Source organism: Haemaphysalis longicornis, unplaced genomic scaffold, assembly GCF_048455015.1.
Source record: "Haemaphysalis longicornis isolate Haplotype H1 unplaced genomic scaffold, Haemaphysalis longicornis Haplotype H1 scaffold_10, whole genome shotgun sequence".
Taxonomy (NCBI): domain Eukaryota; kingdom Metazoa; phylum Arthropoda; class Arachnida; order Ixodida; family Ixodidae; genus Haemaphysalis; species Haemaphysalis longicornis.
In genome coordinates, this window is record NW_027526204.1 from 24,766,876 (window position 1) to 24,785,441 (window position 18,566).

At 45.7% G+C, this 18,566-nt stretch overlaps 1 protein-coding gene across 2 annotated transcripts in view; it reads right to left on the reverse strand.

Moving 5' to 3' along the window:
• Positions 1-18,566, reverse strand: part of LOC144158302 (uncharacterized) — a 141,664-nt gene that overhangs the window by 104,455 nt on the left and 18,643 nt on the right. The window contains exons 4-5 of one of the 2 annotated variants that reach the window (XM_077689108.1): positions 14,146-14,281; positions 9,349-10,856 (exon numbers count right to left, since the gene is read on the reverse strand). In XM_077689108.1, the coding sequence (XP_077545234.1) occupies positions 9,578-10,856; positions 14,146-14,281 (1,415 nt within the window). In that variant the 3' untranslated portion in view covers positions 9,349-9,577. Of the gene's footprint in view, positions 1-9,348; positions 10,857-14,145; positions 14,282-18,566 lie in introns of those variants that run through there. The other variant, XM_077689109.1, reaches the window with a different exon arrangement.

The window sequence follows — 18,566 nt, forward strand, 5'->3', positions numbered from 1 at the left end:
ACAGTCACTATAACACGTTAACTGTCTCTGTCGAATTCAAACCAATCCTATCGCCGGTACCACGGTGCGATGCCGATGACGTACGTGGCTCAGTGGGTCGGTTGGCTTACGCGTCATCGAGCGTCGCCGAACGTCGCGATGGCCCGTGCTGGTGCGTCGTGGTCCGGATGACCGCGGTGCAATGCCCCGGCTTCGCTGAGCAGCGCGGCTCAGCAGGAGGCCAGCAGTGCGAAGCTGCTGGTCATTGGTGGTCCCGAGCTGCCCGCTGCCAGAGGGTGCGATGCCGCTGGTGCGTCGTGGGGCACGGCTCGACAGGTCGCCGGCGGTGCGATGCCACCGGTCAGCAGGAGGCCAGCAGAGCGAAGCCGCTGGTAATAGGTGGTTCCGAGCTGCCCGCTGCCAAACGGTGCGATGCCGCTGGTGCGTTGTGGGCACGGCCCGAACTTTCTTCTGTTCCTCCCAAGACCTCGTTCCACTCTGTCCACTCCAACGTCGTCCTCCTCTTCACCTCGCATTCTATCGTGTCAGGTTCCCATTTGCTGGTCAGCTAACCTCCTCCTCCTCCTAATCACTCTGTGGATGTTCTTCATTGGCCCCTTCCAAATCCTTCTCGCCATCCCGTACTCTGATTCTTCTTTCTCTTGGCGAAGCCCAGTGACGTCGTTCTGGAGATACGGCGCTCCGAAAATTTTTTTTTATCAACTTGCACTAGTTTGTCCCATCACTATACATAAGTATTTTTTCTACAGGACTTTGCAATGGCTTTAGATGGGGAACTTTAAAAGCTCAGAATATGTGCAACCCGACATTATGACTTTCGAAAAAACTACCTCGGGGAGAATTTTATGTGGGTTTTTATTAAATCACCAATCAATTAAACCTTTACAAGCAGCATCACCTTGGGGGTGCTGGGAAATTATGCCGTCAGTGAGCATTTTGACTCGCCCACTGAAACTGACAGGAGCATTAAAATCCTTGGCTCTCAGACTGTTTTGCAGCAGTTTGGCACAATTTTTGCAATTTTCAAGCTCTTGGAGCAGCCTGGCACAGAAAAAGAAATTGGCATCAAACCTGCACAATATGCGCAGCTGTCTCACCCCATAAAAAGAATAGCTCTACTTTCCAAGAATGGTGATTTGAAACAATCAATTTTTTGGAGAAATTACAGGATGTAAGACCCCTGTAACCATTAAAGTTTTTATGCTTCCTTTAAAGTAACATATATGACCTAAAGCTTTAATTAGGTCCATTTGGTCAATACAGTGCCATATAGAAAATATTGTCACGGCATGGCCTGTTGCACGCGCCCGGCCACAAAGAACAAACAAAGAAAGGATGCCTCGCGGAGCAACCAACCAATCAACAGCGGCCAACCAACTAAGCCACGTGCTGAAGAAGAAGGGACGTGTGGTGGGGCGAGAGAGAGCTCGGTGGCAGCGGAACTAGGGCGTTCCTTTTTAGTGAGGCACAAGTTCGCCTTTTAATAAATCTGTTTGTGCTTTTATTACCATCATCTTCTTGAGTTTGTGCCTCCCTACAACATTGGAAGCTCAGTCAAATGTAGGATCCCAGGTTGCATTGTCATATCTGGATGCTGCAGCTGTGACGCAGACAGTGCAGAATTTGCTTGTATTTGTAAACGAAAAAAATTCAGTGACTTTCTTATTTTCGCACCAATACTGAAAATTGTTTTCAGGATTCCACCAATTATTTTCAGGAAAGGACCTGAAATGTACTCGAAAGGAAAGAGCAGCAAAAATCCCTTAAAGGTTGAACAGGAGGAGCAGGTCCAGCCCTAACCTCACTAGTCTTTTGGGATCAGGAGCATAATAATGTAGACCTTTCGAAAAAAGAGTTTAAGTGAAACATTGAGTGCACGATACCTGTAAGCAAAGGCCCTGCACTTTCGCTTGGTTTTCAATCAGCTACACTACACTATAATCTATCAAGGCTATTCCTCATAACACAATGACTCTCAGCCACCGACCCGCAAGCTGTTCCTTTCTTATCACACCTCTTTGTACAGAACTGCAATGCCACGTGAATTTACAAAGGTGATACGGCTTCCCTGGTAGCACCTTATCACACAACGGCAGCAGTGCTGTCTGGGAGCGGTTCAGTGTAAATGAACCACGTGACTAGGCCAGGGTTTAATGACTAACATATGAAAGCATGGCATTGAGAGATTTTACAGGAATGAAGACTAAATAAACGCTCCGGGCACAGACAGAAAACTGCTTTTCTGGCACTTGGGTCTTGTCCCGGCATTGACGGAATGTTGGCTGGCCTGCCTGCGCTCACAACTCAGCGCGAGCCAGCATTGCCACCCAATTTTGGCCACAACACCCCACATTGTGCCTGAAAAAACCCTACATTGCCCTACGCAGTATTGTAGGTGGTGCTACGTTTTTCTCAACGCTAAAGAATTACTATGTCGTGACATATGTAAATTTAGTGGCTATTTGTATGTCTTTGTTTTAGGTTATTTGTGTAATTTTTTAGTACTCTTACAGCGAAGCTACATATGCTTCCGTTTTATATAGCAGCGTGTGCAGAAAAATCCGCGAATAATGGAAACGTTCGGCCTTCAGAGATACATTGTGTTGCCTTCTTGAAGGCTTTCCGAAATTATCTTTTGGTTGGTGCTAGTGCCGTGGTGATATGTCACCTTGAAGGGCTTCCTGAGCAATGTTTTCACCGGTGCTTTTACCTTCTAAGAGCTCACATCACCGGTTACCCATTCACAGGTGCACGGGGGGTGAGGGCGGGATGCTTGCAAGCGCAGCCAAGCTGCATGCACTCACCAATTGAGAACCATTTTAATAGAATGGCTACTAGAAAACAAGTGTGACCCTTATGTATTTAAAACAATCCGAAAACACAATAAGCGGCAAGTAGCCGTGAAGACAATTCAATTGCACTTTGAGTTTTTTATTTCCATGATTCGTACTTCACAGTGAAGTTCTCAATATTGGAAATGGACATCCACATGTTTGTCTGCTTAGTACAATTATAGTCCTTCCAACTTTCATGCAGATAAATGGCTAAGTATGCTCAATTGGAAGTTACAAATAAATGTGGTTTGTTACGTCCACTCCTTGGACTCCACCCAGCTTCGCTGGACATCCTTCTTCAGAAAGTAGGACACTGAATTTTTTATTCATTCTTGATCGGCTTCTGATTCAGAAATTATTTCTCTTCCATGTTAACGATGGCCAGATACTAATTGTGTGAAGTCATTGAAAGCACCATGCAGTGGCAGTTATATAGTTTCATATTATTATACACTTACTGCTGACATTCCCTCTATGTTGATCGTGGAGGACAGCTCCGTTGCAGATAGTGAACATTCCATTCTTAATGACCTCTTTCCTCTGTGCACGCATTCCGCTCGTGCTCTGTCGTTTTCTGATGAGTTTGATTTATACAGTCTATGCAAGCGGATGTTCAAACCCATTCGATGAAGGAATAATTTCATACTTAAGCAGGTTCATTTGGTGAAACTCAAAATCGCTCTACGCTGGCAGAAAACTGGCTCAACGGCACTACGGGCCAATGATAAGAGAAAAATTGATAGAACGCCCTAGAGCACTGCACGGGCCCGGGCCGGCCCGAAAGCCCGGGCCCGACCCGGCCCGCGGGCCGGGCCGGGCCGCCCGAAGTCGATTATTGGCGGGCCCGGGCCGGGCCCGGGCTCAATGCCGCGGGCCCGGGCCGGGCTCGGGTTCGACGCCGTGGGCCCGGGCCGGGCTCGGGCTTGAATTCATAGGCACGGCCGTTAATAGGTCCGACGTGAAATGTAGAGAAGAGCATCAAAATGAATATTCTTAGTTTATTTTTGCGCGCTTCTTGCTGTTAGTTGTACGCATTATTTTAGAGACGTGTTTTGATAGGTCTGATGGTCACTATACTGCAATTTTAATGACATTTCTTGTACAGCATCAAGATCATACCAAAGATACGATGACAAGGAATGCCCAAGAGGGGAAGGACCTAATTCAGACATTCTGGAGCTGTGCACCTATGTCTATGTATGTACACGTGTGTTTTAGATGTCGCACCAATCAAAATGCGGCTGCCGTGGCCGGGAATCAAACACGCATGCCGGAGAAACACCACCGCTTAACGACCACTGCATGTGAAGTACTTCAACGCGCGTACATACTCGTTGGTTCAAATGCGGATCGAAAAATGTCCAGCAATACCAACTTGTGGCCGAGACAACCACGTGAAGTTGCCAAGAGTCTGGTCATCAAAGGTGATGATGTCTCTCGTGTAAGAATACGAGCCATTATTACGCCGATGTGGCGTGAACTGCAGACGGTGCAAGCTAAACTATGTGCACTTTTAAACCCTTATTTTTTGCATTTTAGTTCATGACGTGCTTGTACAGACTAGATGCTTCGTCTGATCGCCCGGAATATAATAAACAAACTTTCTTTAGCGTCAAAGACCGGGCCTGGTCACACACGTGCGGGGCCTTCCTGGGCCAAAAAATAAATTACCGGGCCGGGCCGGACCCGGGCTTGAGATGGTGGGCCCGGGCCGGGCTCGGGCCAGGCTCACTTATGAATGCCCAGGCCCGGACCGGGCTCGGGCTAGGTGTTACGGGCCCGGGTCGGGCTCGGGCTTCGCGAAGCGGGCTCGGGCCGGGCTCAGGCCTTAAAATCAGGCCCGTGCAGTGCTCTAGAACGCCCTACAAGTATTACAAAAATCGTACAGTTGGCAACACTGGCGTCAAGTAACAGATGAATCGTCAGTACATACAGCTGGACGGCGGACGAACAATCCGCCTTTTTCATTGCGCTCTGGTGTCATCTGGTGGCGCCGCCAAAAAGCGCTATGGCAGGGGTGCAAGTGGGCTGCCACTGCAGCGGAAGGGGAATCAGGGCTCCGTTGACGGTGTTTATTTGTTTTATGTGAATTGTATAGCCAACCTAAAGCCGCAAAAGGAATAACTATGCTAGAAGACATGCGTTTCAACGTGGGATACATCTGAACAAGCGTGTGACGCTCACTTCTTTTTGCAGCGGTTCCGCAAGCATCAGTATCGGAGGGTGGCTATCTGAGGCTGTTAAAGTGATTTTCTCACGGCATTTCTTTTTCTGGCTCTTAAAAGAGAGGGGAGGGGGACACGGGCATCTGTGAGACAGCAGCGTAAACACAGAACTTATTGTTGTTTTCATAAAAATTATTGCTTGAAGCTGGTATGTGGATTTCAGCATTGCAAAAAATTATACGTGGCTGCAGACTTGTTCAATTCGGCCGTTCTTTTTTTTTTGCTGTTTCTTATCATAACGAGAATTGCATGGGCAGATTACTTTTGTGAGCGTTTTCGCCGAAGAAACCGAAGTCCCGACGTATCTTAGAAAATTGGTTTTTGTGGTCCATTTTTATTCGTAAGCACACTTGTTCATTGTAGTTGCACAATTACACATTCGTTATAAGAACTGTGAGTTTCAAAAGTTAGTGTTGGTTCATTCCTTTTAAACAGCGGCAATATCGCGGGCCAAAAAAGTGGTGCACCGGAACTAAATTTCTACTGAAATCGCAAGCTCCTCATCATTTGGATGAATACATTTCCCAGCAGTCGAGGGCTGTTTGCCGATTACAAGAAAAAATATATTACTTTCCACAAGTATGCCAGAAAAAAGGAAAAGAGATCCCCAAGAGGATTCAAACCACCACATTCGAGCAAGCTTATGTTTCTGACGCTCTAGACCACTTGGCCACGGCGCAGCAAGTGACTCTGCTCGAATGCCGCCGGCATGAGGCTGAGGTTCACCTTATGTTCTTGCGCCTCTCTGAGAAAGTTGTTTTTATAGTTTTGCTTGCACGGAAACTGATCATCATTCTTTTTTTCAACGTCTCTTGGCCCCCCTCCCCAAATACCTAGTACCCATAGTCCGCGTCCCTTATTCAGCCAGGAAACACGATCGCAAGCAGACCGCTAGTCCACCAATCGGAAAAAAAAAGTGCTCTTCGTACTTTTGTTTCATGCTTTATGACTGAAACTTGGTTGACTTTGATTCTTCGTTTCCTAGATTAAGTTCAGTTACCCTTCTTCTAGGCTTACTATGCCTTACACTTTCTACAAGCGTGCCAGCTGTGTAAGCATACGGAGCTTCGGTCAAGCGAAGTCAGCGAAGCGTCGCTACGGATCGCATAGTGTGAAGGTACGCTCACTTCTTTGACCTTACAAAGTTTATTACGTTTTACAAACTAACAAAATAGAGGCACATTCAACGTGGCCCGAATCTTGTCGGGGTCTACTGGCTGCCTTGGTCAACGATCGAGCCTGCCCAACCGTACCCGGCAGCATGCTTTCACTACACGGGCTCAGTTACAGCCACAGACAGCAGTGGAATCACCACGGAGCAGACCGGCCAACTCCTGCCAGACTTTTTCTGGCCTCCTCCGCCAGGGCTATGCGCATGCGCAGTAGCGTTGTGAAAGAGGTGTATTCTCAGCAAATTTTCACAACACACTACATGTCCGCATAGTTTGCTTTCACTGGTCATAACTTGGTTAAGGATTAAAACAGTCACTTTTGTTGGGTTATAAACGCATATATTTTATAGAAAGGTAAGGAAGGCAATGGAATAATGACAGTGGAAACCTGTGCACAGCATACCTACTACCACAACACTAACAAGCTCAACATTGGCATGTTCCAACATCCCAACAAACAATAAATTGACACCACTTCGGCCACACATGTACATGCTTGCTCTAACAAGCTCAGGTCCATCAGTTCACTCAAGTTTGAAGCTCCTACACATATTGATTTGATTTGATTGATTGAAGGGTTTAACGCGCCGACGCAACGCAGGCGATGAGGCGCGCCGTAGTGGAGGGCTCCGGATTAATTTTGACCACCTGGGGATCTTTAACGTGCGCCGAAATCTCGTACACACGGGCGTTTTTGCTTTTCGCCTCCATCAGAAAAGCGGCCGCCGCGGCCGGGAATCGAACCCGCGACCTCGTGCTCAGCAGCGCAACGCCTTAGCCACTGAGCCACCGCGGCGGGTCCTACACATATTAATTTATGTCCTTGCCACTTTCACCTGGTGGCTGACGATTCAGGATCGCCTGTTTTGCTTTCACATATTTGGGGCTCCGGGTCAAACTTGGAGGCTCGCTAAAAGGGTTCAACTTAAATTGAGAAGGACTCAGCGAGCAATGGACCGGAAGATGATAGGTGTAACTTGGTAGAGAAAAGAGCGGAGTGTGTAAGGGGATGACTGCATCTTAAGGACATATTAGTAGAAATTCAAAAGGGATGGACGTGGGCAGGGCATGTAATGCGAAGGCAAGATAACCGTTGATCATTAAAAGCAACACAGTGGATTCTACAGAAGCAAGCGCGGCAGCGGGAGGCAGAAATTTAGATGGGCAGATGAGATGAAGAAGTTTGCGGGGATAAATTGGTCGCAGTTAGCACAGGACTGGGATAAGTTCAGGTATATAAGAGAGGTGAAGGCCCTGCAGTGGGCCTTGGCAGGCTTATTGAGGATGATTTGAGGCTCTGGTATTAAGCAATTCTTGTTGTCACTTTGGCCCGGTGGCTGATTATTCAGGGTCGTCCCCTTTAATGCAATCTTTCGTCGGAGTGTGGAAGAATAAAAATCCCACCCCTTTTCGTGTTCTTCAAGGCGTGAGCAAAATGCAGATTCTCTTAGCTGTACAAAATGTTGCAAGTCAGAGGATTCTGCCCAAAAGCAAGGCATACAATACAGTAGCGGACAGATTGGCAAAGCATAGCTGAAATTGGCGAAAGACATCACCGAGCAGCTGAGCGTCACGAGCAATACTGAGAGGAATACTCAGGTTGTTGAGGAACACAAAATGAACTGAGGAGGAAATGTGCCTCTGAAATAAATTGCTGTTTTGATTGACAATAAGACAAGTAATCCAATCACTTCAACAAAGTTTTAGAGAAGGAGGCGATTACTAGGACATTGCTTTATTTAACATAGGTACACCCGCCCAATTTTTTACCAGTATCACGGGAGCGTCGACCGTTCGGTCGATCAGCGCCGCGTAATGGACTGATACGGCAAACTCGGTGAGAGTAGCCGCATGCGCACTAAGCAAAGGCCGCTGCTGCCATCGGCTGCTATGCTGTTCCAAGAGTGGACGGCCGCCCCAGGATTTTTGTTATTTCCTTATTACACTGCCTGCCACACTCGAAATTTTTCTTCACGACCACGCACCAACTGAAAATAGAGTAATCAGCATTGCCTAACGTAAAGTTCGTTAAGTGCAAGGTTTGTTCGGCAATGCTATTTACTCTGTTTTCAGTTAGCGCCACGTGCGTGGTCTTGAAGAAAAATTTAGAGTATGGCAGGCAGTGTAATAAGCAAATAACAAAAATCGGGGGCGGCCGTCTGCTCTTGGAACAGCATAGCAGCCGATGGCAGCAGCGGCCTTTGCTTCGTACGCATGGGGCTATTCGCGCCGAGTTTACTGTATCACTCCATCACGCGGCGCTGATCGACCGAACGGTCGACGCTCCCGCGATATTGGCAAAAATTGGGCGGGTGTACATCTATGTATCGGTGGCTGGTGTTCAGAACCCCCTTTGACTGCTTCTGGGCAAAACTTTTCTGACAACCATAGATTATAGCGTTTACAATATTTCATCCTTCATTAAATGTACATTTAAAACAATCAGTTTTTGACAAATAGTACAGGCATATTGGATTTTTCTCCATGATGGAATCTTGCATGATATATCAAACATGCTTTTTGACATAGATAGCAAACAGCTTTTCACGAGAGTGCAATTGCTTGTGCAGAACAGTTTTTGCCAAATGGTAGTTCTCACAAAAGTGCAATCATTTAAGCCTAACAAAAAGCTTTGAGAAAAAGCTCTCCCGATGTGGTGAACAGAGCCTGCAAAGGAGTGAAACTAGCCTGATGAATACTATGGACATAATGTGTGGCGTTAGTGCAGTAGTTTATGTTAAACAAAGAAGTGTCTTTTAGTAAGCTGCCTCCCTCAATTGATACACAAGTATGGGTTCCCACTGAAGTGTAATTCTTCATGAGCAATCAATCCCCTTTGTGTAAATCTGACAGGAGATGCAGAATTATGGCCTTTTCTGAGACAGCACTCCTTTTCGAGTGACCAAGCTAGACTATGAATAAAGCTCTTTTGACAGGTTCTACAGACAGTTTTTCAAGAGAGTGCAGTCTTTCCCGAGACCAGGTGAATTTTGTGAGTAAAGCTTCTCTGAGAGATGACACACACAGAGCCCTTGATGAGAATGCAGTGTTTCATGGGTAACCAGGTGGGTTTTTTGAGTAAAGCTCTTCTAACAGTTGCTGCACACAAAAGGCCTCTACAGAAAAATTTTTCATGTTTAATCGGGCTGGGTATTTTAGCAAAGTACATCTGACAGGTGCTGACAAAGTACATCTGACAGGTACAGCCTCTCGCCAGACTGAAATCTTATGATCCACCAAGCTGGAACTGCGTGTACAGGTCTTGTGAGAGGTGCTACCAACATAGCTTCTCACGAGAGTGCGATCTCTCATGAACCACCAGGTGCCTCCTGTGAGTAAAGCTCCTCTAGCACGTGCTGGACACATGCGGCCTTTCGCCAGAGTGCAATTTCTCATGTTTAACTAGGTAGCTTCTGCTAATGAAGCTCTTCTGACAGGTGCTGCACACATGCGGCCTCTCGCCAGAGTGCAATTTCTCATGAGCAACCAGGTGGCTTCTCTGAGTAAAGCTCTTCTGACAGGTGCTGCACACAAACGGCCTCTCGCCAGAGTGCAATTTCTCATGAACAACCAGGTGCCTTCTTTGAGTAAAGCCCTTCTGACAGGTGCTGCACACATGCGGCCTCTCACCAGAGTGCAATTTCTCATGAAGAACCAGGTTGCTTCTGCTAGTGAAGCTCTTCTGACAGGTGCTGCACACATGCGGCCTCTCGCCAGAGTGCAATTTCTCATGTTTAACCAGGTTGCCTCTGGTAGTGAAGCTCTTCTGACAGGTACTGCACACATACGGCCTCTCGCCAGAGTGCGAACTCTGATGACAAACCAGGTGGCCTCTTTGAGTAAAGCTCTTCTGACAGGTGCTGCACACATGCGGCCTCTCTCCAGAGTGCGATCTCTGATGAACAACTAGGTGGCTTCTTCGAGTAAAGCTCTTCTGACAGGTAGTGCACACGTATGGCCTCTCACCAGAGTGTGATCTTTCATGAGCAACCAGGCTAGCTCTTTGGGTAAAGGTCTTCTGACAGGTGCTGCACACATACGGCCTCTCACCAGAGTGCAATTTCTCATGATCATCCAGGTGGCCTCTTTGGGTAAAGCTCTTCTGACAAGTGCTGCACACATACGGCCTCTCGCCAGAGTGCAATCTTTCATGAATAACCAGGCTAGCTCGTCGAGGAAAGCTCCTCTGGCAGGTGGTGCACACATACGGCCTCTCCCCAGAGTGCGATCTCTGATGAACAACCAGGTGGCTTCTGTGAGTAAAACCCCTCTGACAGGTGCTGCACACATACAGCCTCTCACCAGAGTGTGATCTTTCATTAGCAACCAGGCTAGCTTTGTGAGTAAAGCTCTTATGAAGGGTTCTGCACACATACGACTTCTGACCAGAGTGCAATCTCAGATGATCAACCAGGAGTCTTCTCTGAGTAAAACTCTTCTGACAGGTGGTGCACTCATATGGCTTCTCCCCAGAGTGCGCTCTCTGGTGGCTGCCCAGGTTGCATTTTTCAAGAAACTTTTTTTTGCTAACAGTGTAGGTGCAGCACATTTTTCTTGCACACAATTTCACCTCACGAGGGGAATGGTTGCATTGCTGACAGGACTGGGAGGAATGAGGCTTCCCTCTGAAAAGAAATTTTTCACAGTCACTTCAAAAACCAGAATAAGATAGAAGAAAAAGAAATATGGCATGAAGATATTGCAAGAATCAAGCGAACGCAATCTTTGGGACACACCGCAATAGGTGTCAACCGAAAAAACACATTTATACAAACTCTTCCCAATGTACATACCACCACAGATAATTCGAGGTTTCTGCAAATTTTTTTCATAGTTCTAAACGACTTCTGTCAAGTATTCTTAACAGAAAGTGTGGCAGCAGGTTATATATCCACAGATCACATTGCAAGTCCCGTGCTTTAAATGTTTTCTCCATAAAAGAAAACTTTAATTAGGCCATGCTAATTCTTCTCAGGTAGTGGGAATTATGTATATTATAAAGAAATATTTATACTTCATTTTATGTACACATAAACAGTGAGGGCTTGATATAGGTGATTTTAAGTTTGATTAGTTCATTTTCTGGTGCAATATGAAAGTTAATTAAAACCTCCAAAACAGTGTGGCTTACTTATGCAGAAAACATAGCAGGGTCATTCCACACGAAACGTCCCAGCCCCAAAATCAACCATTGCCAATTTTGTTGAAAGAATTTCTGCTAGTTGCCAGTTACGTATCGGAGGCCCATACACCGAGCATTTTCATCAAACAATTTTTGCACTCATGTGAGCACTTCTTGAAGTTTCTGCAAACAAGGAAAATGTGGTTGGACGTGATAAATTTTAAATAAAAAACTATGTAGAATGACAAATATTGTAGAATCTTCTGCTTGCCTTGCAGTTTTTTGTCGCACCATCAGTGAAGCCAAGAATTTTTAGTCTCATATTTGTTAATTAAAAACGCAAGAAATGGTGCGCTTTCAGAATTTTTTACAAAGGCATCATAAAGCTTCAGCCCTGATATTTTCACTGTGATAATATATTCCTTGAGTGTCTACTGAAAATATTTAAGGTTGATTACAGACTACTTTTTAGGCCAGCTGATTACAAGAATGTTAAAAAATGAGTTTTTCTCCAACCTTAAGACCTACATGAAGCACCAAATCATAGCAGGTAACAGGTAAAATTACTTGAGACAGCTCATTGTACGCACCCAACATTTAGCGTTTCGTTCAGGAAATAGCAGTCGAGCAAATTTCTTTGGAGGCAAGAATTTTTTTTAAAGCCACACTTCTCTCCACTACTGAAGTGTGTCCCCAGCTCGGAATGCCTACATGCCTACGAACTTTTATGCAGGAGGAATGCGAACACCTGGCTCTCTGCTAAATGAACATTGTTTGCCACTTCACACCACAAAAACACAACATAAACAGCATAATTCGGCTAATTTGCCACTTTTTTATTAATGGGTCTATGCACAGTCAATTACGGGAGGTGAAGCAAGCCTGATCTGACTGTCTGATGTGGAGGAAGAATCACAGAGTCGTTTTACCTCTGCACCACACTCAACCTAGCCCACAGACATCACGATAGGATACCTCTTACAGCAAGCATGAAATTTTTAGCCACTTGTCTCTTTTGCCTTCTGTTTTTTATCCACAATGGTTCAACTCTTCCCAAGTTGAATAGTTAGCATCAAAGAAACCAGCCTAGTTGTTCATTTTTGGTTGTTTACCTTTTGGAGCTTGAGTAGGATTTAATGGCAATGTGAAGTTTTGAAGGTGTAGCTCGTCTGAAGTGATGTAACTGTTGCTTTTCTTTGACTGGAAATGCCACGGCTAATCGCGAACCAAGTTGCGTTCTTGTATCTTGTTTTAAAACATGGGACCCAGATAACCGTTTTTTTTTTTGGTGTTGTCTTTACACCGGCATACGGGTCCTGTGGCATCAAATCTGATCCTGAAAAGGCCTCGGTCTCTGGATACTTGCTCTCAGTGCAAGACCTTTGAGTGTGCCTCTGATGCCATCACATGCACTTTTGCCGCGTGGTGTGGCAAAGAAATTCCATTCTGCCGCCAGTTTATAATCCACTTTGTGGTAGCAGAGATTCACAAAGTTGTTTTTATTATTGTATTGTAAAGAAGTTCTGTCAGAGGAATATTAAATTTTGTAGCTGACGCAGATTTTGTTTGTTTTCCAAGCACTGTACTCGGAAATGTGTGCACTGCAACGGTGCCATGCTACAAGCAGGCAGAAATACCTGCAAGAGTGTACAGAAACATCTGCAGGTGCCGTTTTCTGCTTGCCAAAATATGTAGCTACTGTAATTGAACCTGTCAGTTGACGCAGTGGTATGACAGTGGCGTCAACTGACAGGTTCAACTGACAGGTCCACCTACTCTGCTTGGTCCCAAACTGCGGACGCCAGGTCCCCCATAATGTGGCCAGCACACTGGCTGCAGGTGGCGCGCGCCGCTTTGGCAAATGTATCATGTCACGGTTTTGGGACTGACATCATGCTACCCGAGGCATGATAAGACGGTGGAGATGCGCGGGAGCTCGTGTGCGCATCCAGATAAACAGTGGTGTGACAAAAACAGTGCCGTCACAAGCACTCTCCTGTCCTGGTGGACGCCTCGGTGCTCGTTTATTCGAAACCAAAACCGACACAAATAAACGAGGCTGGAAATAATTATTAATGCAGCAACTTACCACCCAATGTGCCATTCAATGATTAATGGGCTTGTAGGCACCAATACCAGCGAAAAAATGTAACACGAAAATTTCGTGTCAGTACTCTTTTAACCAGCCGATCCATGCAGTTTCACTACTTTTACATTTCTCATGTAGGCAGGAATAATTTGTATGTATATTTTGTTCTCATCATTGTTTTCAAAACTACTTCCAATGATGCCCCAAACTGTTTTTCGAAACTGGAACCTTCAAGTGTGTCCTGTTCCCCGGCTTGCAGGTTGTATACCACTGGGCATGGCCTAAGGTAGAGCAAAGCAATTTGAATATTTCTTGCTGCAGGCAACTTACATAGCTCCAGTGCATTTCATAATAAGTATAAAACAAATACCAAAACTGAAAAAACACCGCCCTTTTTATAATTCTCACGGCCTCGTCAAATTCTTAAATAATACAAATTAAATGAAACTATTGCAGAAACATTTTCTAATTTTACTGTTTACAACTCAGCGCAGATTACAATCCTGTTCATACTACATACTGGTATACATTACACCCAGTAAGGCTTTGCGACCTACTGGTATTCCTTTTATTGCTATTCCAAACAGTGCACCATCCATTATATTTGCTCCACCAGATACTGAAACAAATGAACCACTTCTAATAAACTTGCACTTCTCACACGATGTCTTCTGCAAACCGTGCTGCAAGCGCCATAACCTACCCTGTGTTGCCAGAGTGTCGGCCGGAAGAGGAGGTGTGAGGACTGAGTTCTGCCGAAATGTCTGCACCATCTCGTGAAGTTGTGCTGTTGTCCGATGCACCCGAATCGCCAACTTGGGTGTTGTTCACTTCCAGAGCTGCAAAAGTCAAAGGTTTGAGCAGCTGAAGCCAATACGTGTTATACAAATCCTCAAACAGCCTATATACTAGAATGCACAGCACACTACAGCACGGCACAGGGCAAGGTGACTTTGTTGTTGGTAACAGTCACTACGGTATGAGGTAGGCTCAAGCTGTGCATAAGCAGCTCGTCAACAATTGGTGACACTACGTAATCACCGTCCTGAACTTGTGAACTGCACGATAGGGGAACATAAGTTATTGCTCTTGAAGCCAAGCGAATGTGCAGTTTGGAGGAAAGCCTCTCGTCTGGAGCATCGTCAGGAGCAGGCAAAATCAGCATCTCGAGGCGAAGGACATTGGTGGAACAGTCAATGAGGGTTGTGTGCTCAGACAAAAAGTCAAGGCCAAGGATAAGGTCATGCGAGCGACGTTGAAGCATAGTGAACAAAACAGTCGTTACACAACCAGCTGCAGTCACACGAGAGCAGATTTCAATCACAACAGGCATCCCTCCATCAGTGACCCTAACATGTGATGTTGGTGGCGTCATAACTTTGCTTAAACGGTTGCGAAGATTAGCACTCATAACAGATCAATGCGCTCCTGTATCAATGACGGCACTGACAGGAGTGCTGTTACTTCAACATACAGTAAATTGTTCCAGAAAGCCGAGGTCGAGAGAGGATTTTCGGTCGTGGTTGTTGATACAGCGTCACCTCTGGGAGCTGCATTTGTTAGTTTCCTGACGGTGGGTCAGAGGGAGGTGGCAATGGGGTTGGGCTGAGCGGGATTGGCGTCTTTGCAGCGACGACGAGGGGGCAGAAAATCGGGGTGCACTCGATCACGCTCATCTGTGTAAAGGCGAGGGGCAAAGCGAGGGCGGTGATTGTTGTCAGGTGCGGAAATGTCGGTGGAACGATGGTTCAGCGAGGCAGGGCGGGGCAACAGCATCCAGCGACTACGACAGTATTGAGCAACGTGGCCTGGATGGCAGCAGATGAAGCAGATCGGGCGGTCATCGGGGGTTCTCCATTCTGAGGGATGGCGAGGTCGGTAAATTGGAGGCATGAATTCACTCCGGGGAAGTGGGGGCAGAGGGGGGCAATTGGCAGCGGAATGCGAAATGATGGTGCACGACCCGCAGAAAAAATGCAAGGGAGGCAGGCCCTTGTTTGCAATTTCCTGACGAACAAAAGCTTGCAAAAGTGAAATGGTAGGTAGGCTGGTTTCGGGTATGTAGAGGGGTGGCGAAATTGGAGTCATGGCCTCGATCTCTCTGTGAGCTGTTCTGGCTGCGGAATATCCTCGCATGATGAGGTGGCAGACATCTTTGGAAGCCTGGTGAACTGCTGAACACTTAGGCGGGCTTTCGCCTGTTCTAAGTGGTGGCATTCTTTCAAAACGGTCGAGGGTGACGCAGTCTTTACAAACGAGCACGGGGAAGCTGTCGTCAGCAATGCCTTTCATAACGTGCGAAACCTTTTTTGTTTCGGCCATGTTTGGATCTTTCCTGTGGCGGCGTGCTTGCGTTTCAGTGGACGTCTGTGCATCAGATGCCAGTTAGTTTTGACAAGCGAGCATGCGACCAATGAGTTTGCAGGCATCCCAGCTAGTGACGTCGTGTTTGTTTGAGGAACCATTTCTTAGCCGTTCCATCGGGGTAATATTTGACATTTGTAAGCGTTACTGTGGGATCATATCAGTTATGTGCGCTCTCCCGCACGTAAGTCTTGATTCAATCTTCCACGTTGACATCGTCCGTGCCACAAAAAAGGCAGGGTTCATGGGGCTGCGACATGACGACAATTGGTGGTCTCGATGCGTTTCTGGCATGGTCAGTCATCTCGCTGTAGCAAAGGTGGTGCCCACTTCGAATATCTGTGACGCGTAAAGTGAGCCCCTACAGAGCTGAGGTGATAGTGAGGGGCCACAGTCACCCACTCGACCAATGGAGGAGGTGGCAAAGCGCAACGGCCTGGACGGGGATGAAAATGCACCTCAGCCACAATGTCAGGATAAAGAATAAGGCATATTTATGATATTCATACTATTTGCAATGGTTGCTAATGCAGCAGGGCATAGACGAACGGTTCACAAGTTGGCCGATCAACCTCCTGCTCTTCCTTGAACCAAGCACCGACCAGTGTCTCTAGATGCTGCTACGTCTTAGTTGTTTGCCTGTGTATTTGGAGCGTCATGTAACAATATAAAAGAACATTTTAATTTAAATTACCCAACTTTGCTTTAATTAAATAGAATGCCACCAAAAAGCCTTGCCTGGAAAAGGCAGAGTAACTTATGCAGGGGTGAGACAGCTGAAACATATCTGGGGCAGTTTCTGCAGCAGCAACATCTACGTTTCGAGCAGAAGCACTTCAATATGAAGCAGTCATTGACATTTAATATGTTATCTTAGGAGCCGAAAAAATTTAATTTTTAGTAAGCAGCAGAAAAGTACACTTTTTAATCAGTTTGCAGCAAACACCACAGAGAAACAGCCTTTGGGAAAAAACATTTGATTAAAGCATTACAAGGTACAGGATGTAAAATGCTTTCCCGTAAAGTGAGTTCAGTTTCAACTAGTTGCATCTGAAAACTGCTGAAACATTCTCTTTGCAAACATGAAGACAACAGGGGTGGGCTTCGACCTCAGACCGGATGCAGTTTTCTTGAAATCTAGCTCAGGCAGGGCAGGATAAGGCTGAAGGTACAAAAACTCTATTATAAACAAGCGTTTTACTGGCTGCAAGATATGTACTATATGCTTACAAACTGACTGCTCAAATTTTATATAGGCTGTATGCATAGACGACAAAAAAGAGATACCAAATTAAGAATGCTCCATTCATAAATTATTTTTGTGATCATTTGAATGCTGAAATTATTATTTCCGTAATGCCCGACTGTGTTGTACAGAAAAAGTTGCGCAAAGCTAACCAACCGTCATCACGCCACACCAGCCCTCCCACTCAATCCTCGAGGTGCACGTTCACAAGTGTAATTTTATTAACGTTGCTATGGCTAGCCACTTCCCCTATGGCATTATATTTTACTTGACATGCACGAATTACAAATGGAATTCAAAAGTAATCAGTTCCGCTATGGGGCGTCACCTGAACAAATCGCAACAATGCAGCCGCGGTAACAACTTTCGATGTGTCGATCGTCCCATTCTTTGGTATTAAAGCTTGCTATCCAACAGTAATAACTCAGCATTGCAAAACACTGCTAAGAGTCCGAATTTCACATTAAGAATCTTTATTATAGACACATATACTGCATTTTACACTCAGCGGGCACCAAGCCATTTTCGAAGAAATCTGCCTACCGAGCCGTGCAACTTCCCATAATGTCGCATACGTTCTAAAGCATCACTGTTCACTACAAAAACAGATAAAATGAATAAACATGACCCAGCCACCCAGATAACGTAAATCAGAAAGAAAACCGGTGAAGTGCACAAAGTGCCTGAATAACTCACCCGGCACTTCGCCAAGCTTTTGGGATCGTGGTTGCAGTGAACACTGGCAGAGAGCCATTTCTGCTTAAATGTTATAATTTCCTTCGCTCCACTGGCTTTTTTCTGCCATATGTATGCTTTTACGATATGATAAAAAATGCGCCACAAAGCGGAAGACAAAAGCTCAGCCAATATACCGACAACACCATGGCAGTGCTTGGTGGTGACGTTCTGGCACTACAGCACACCAAAAGTAGCGCTTTTTTGCCAACTTGTCGAAATCATTTGTCCCCTCAGCTGTTATAAGCATTTTTAAATGGTCGTTTGCAATGGCTTTTGATGGGGTTACTTTGTAAATGCACAGAATATCAAATATGCAAACTCAAAACATGACTCTCTAAAACACGACCTTTGGGACATTTTTTGCTATTTGTTCCCTGTGTTTTATAAATAAGTGATTGATCGAATCAATCAAATAAAAACAGTGTCGCCTTGCTTGGAAAATCATGATGACACTTTCTCCCCTGGAAACTGACGTGAGCGTCAAAACCTACCAAAGAATCAGTTTGGTGCATTTTTACAAACTTTTATCCCTTTAAAGCAGCTTGGAGCAGAAAAACAAATTTCTATCAAAACTGCACAGGACGCACAGCTGTCTCACCCCTGCAGATGGTGATGGTCCAGCAGGTCCACCAACAATTCCTACACTGGCAGTAGCAAGATTTTATCTTTTCCAACCAAGGAAAACAAGCGTATAATTCTGGTTCAGCACATAAAGGCTACCACTAGCCGCTATCAGACAGTATTTCATACGTCCACAACAAAATTTTTAACACCAG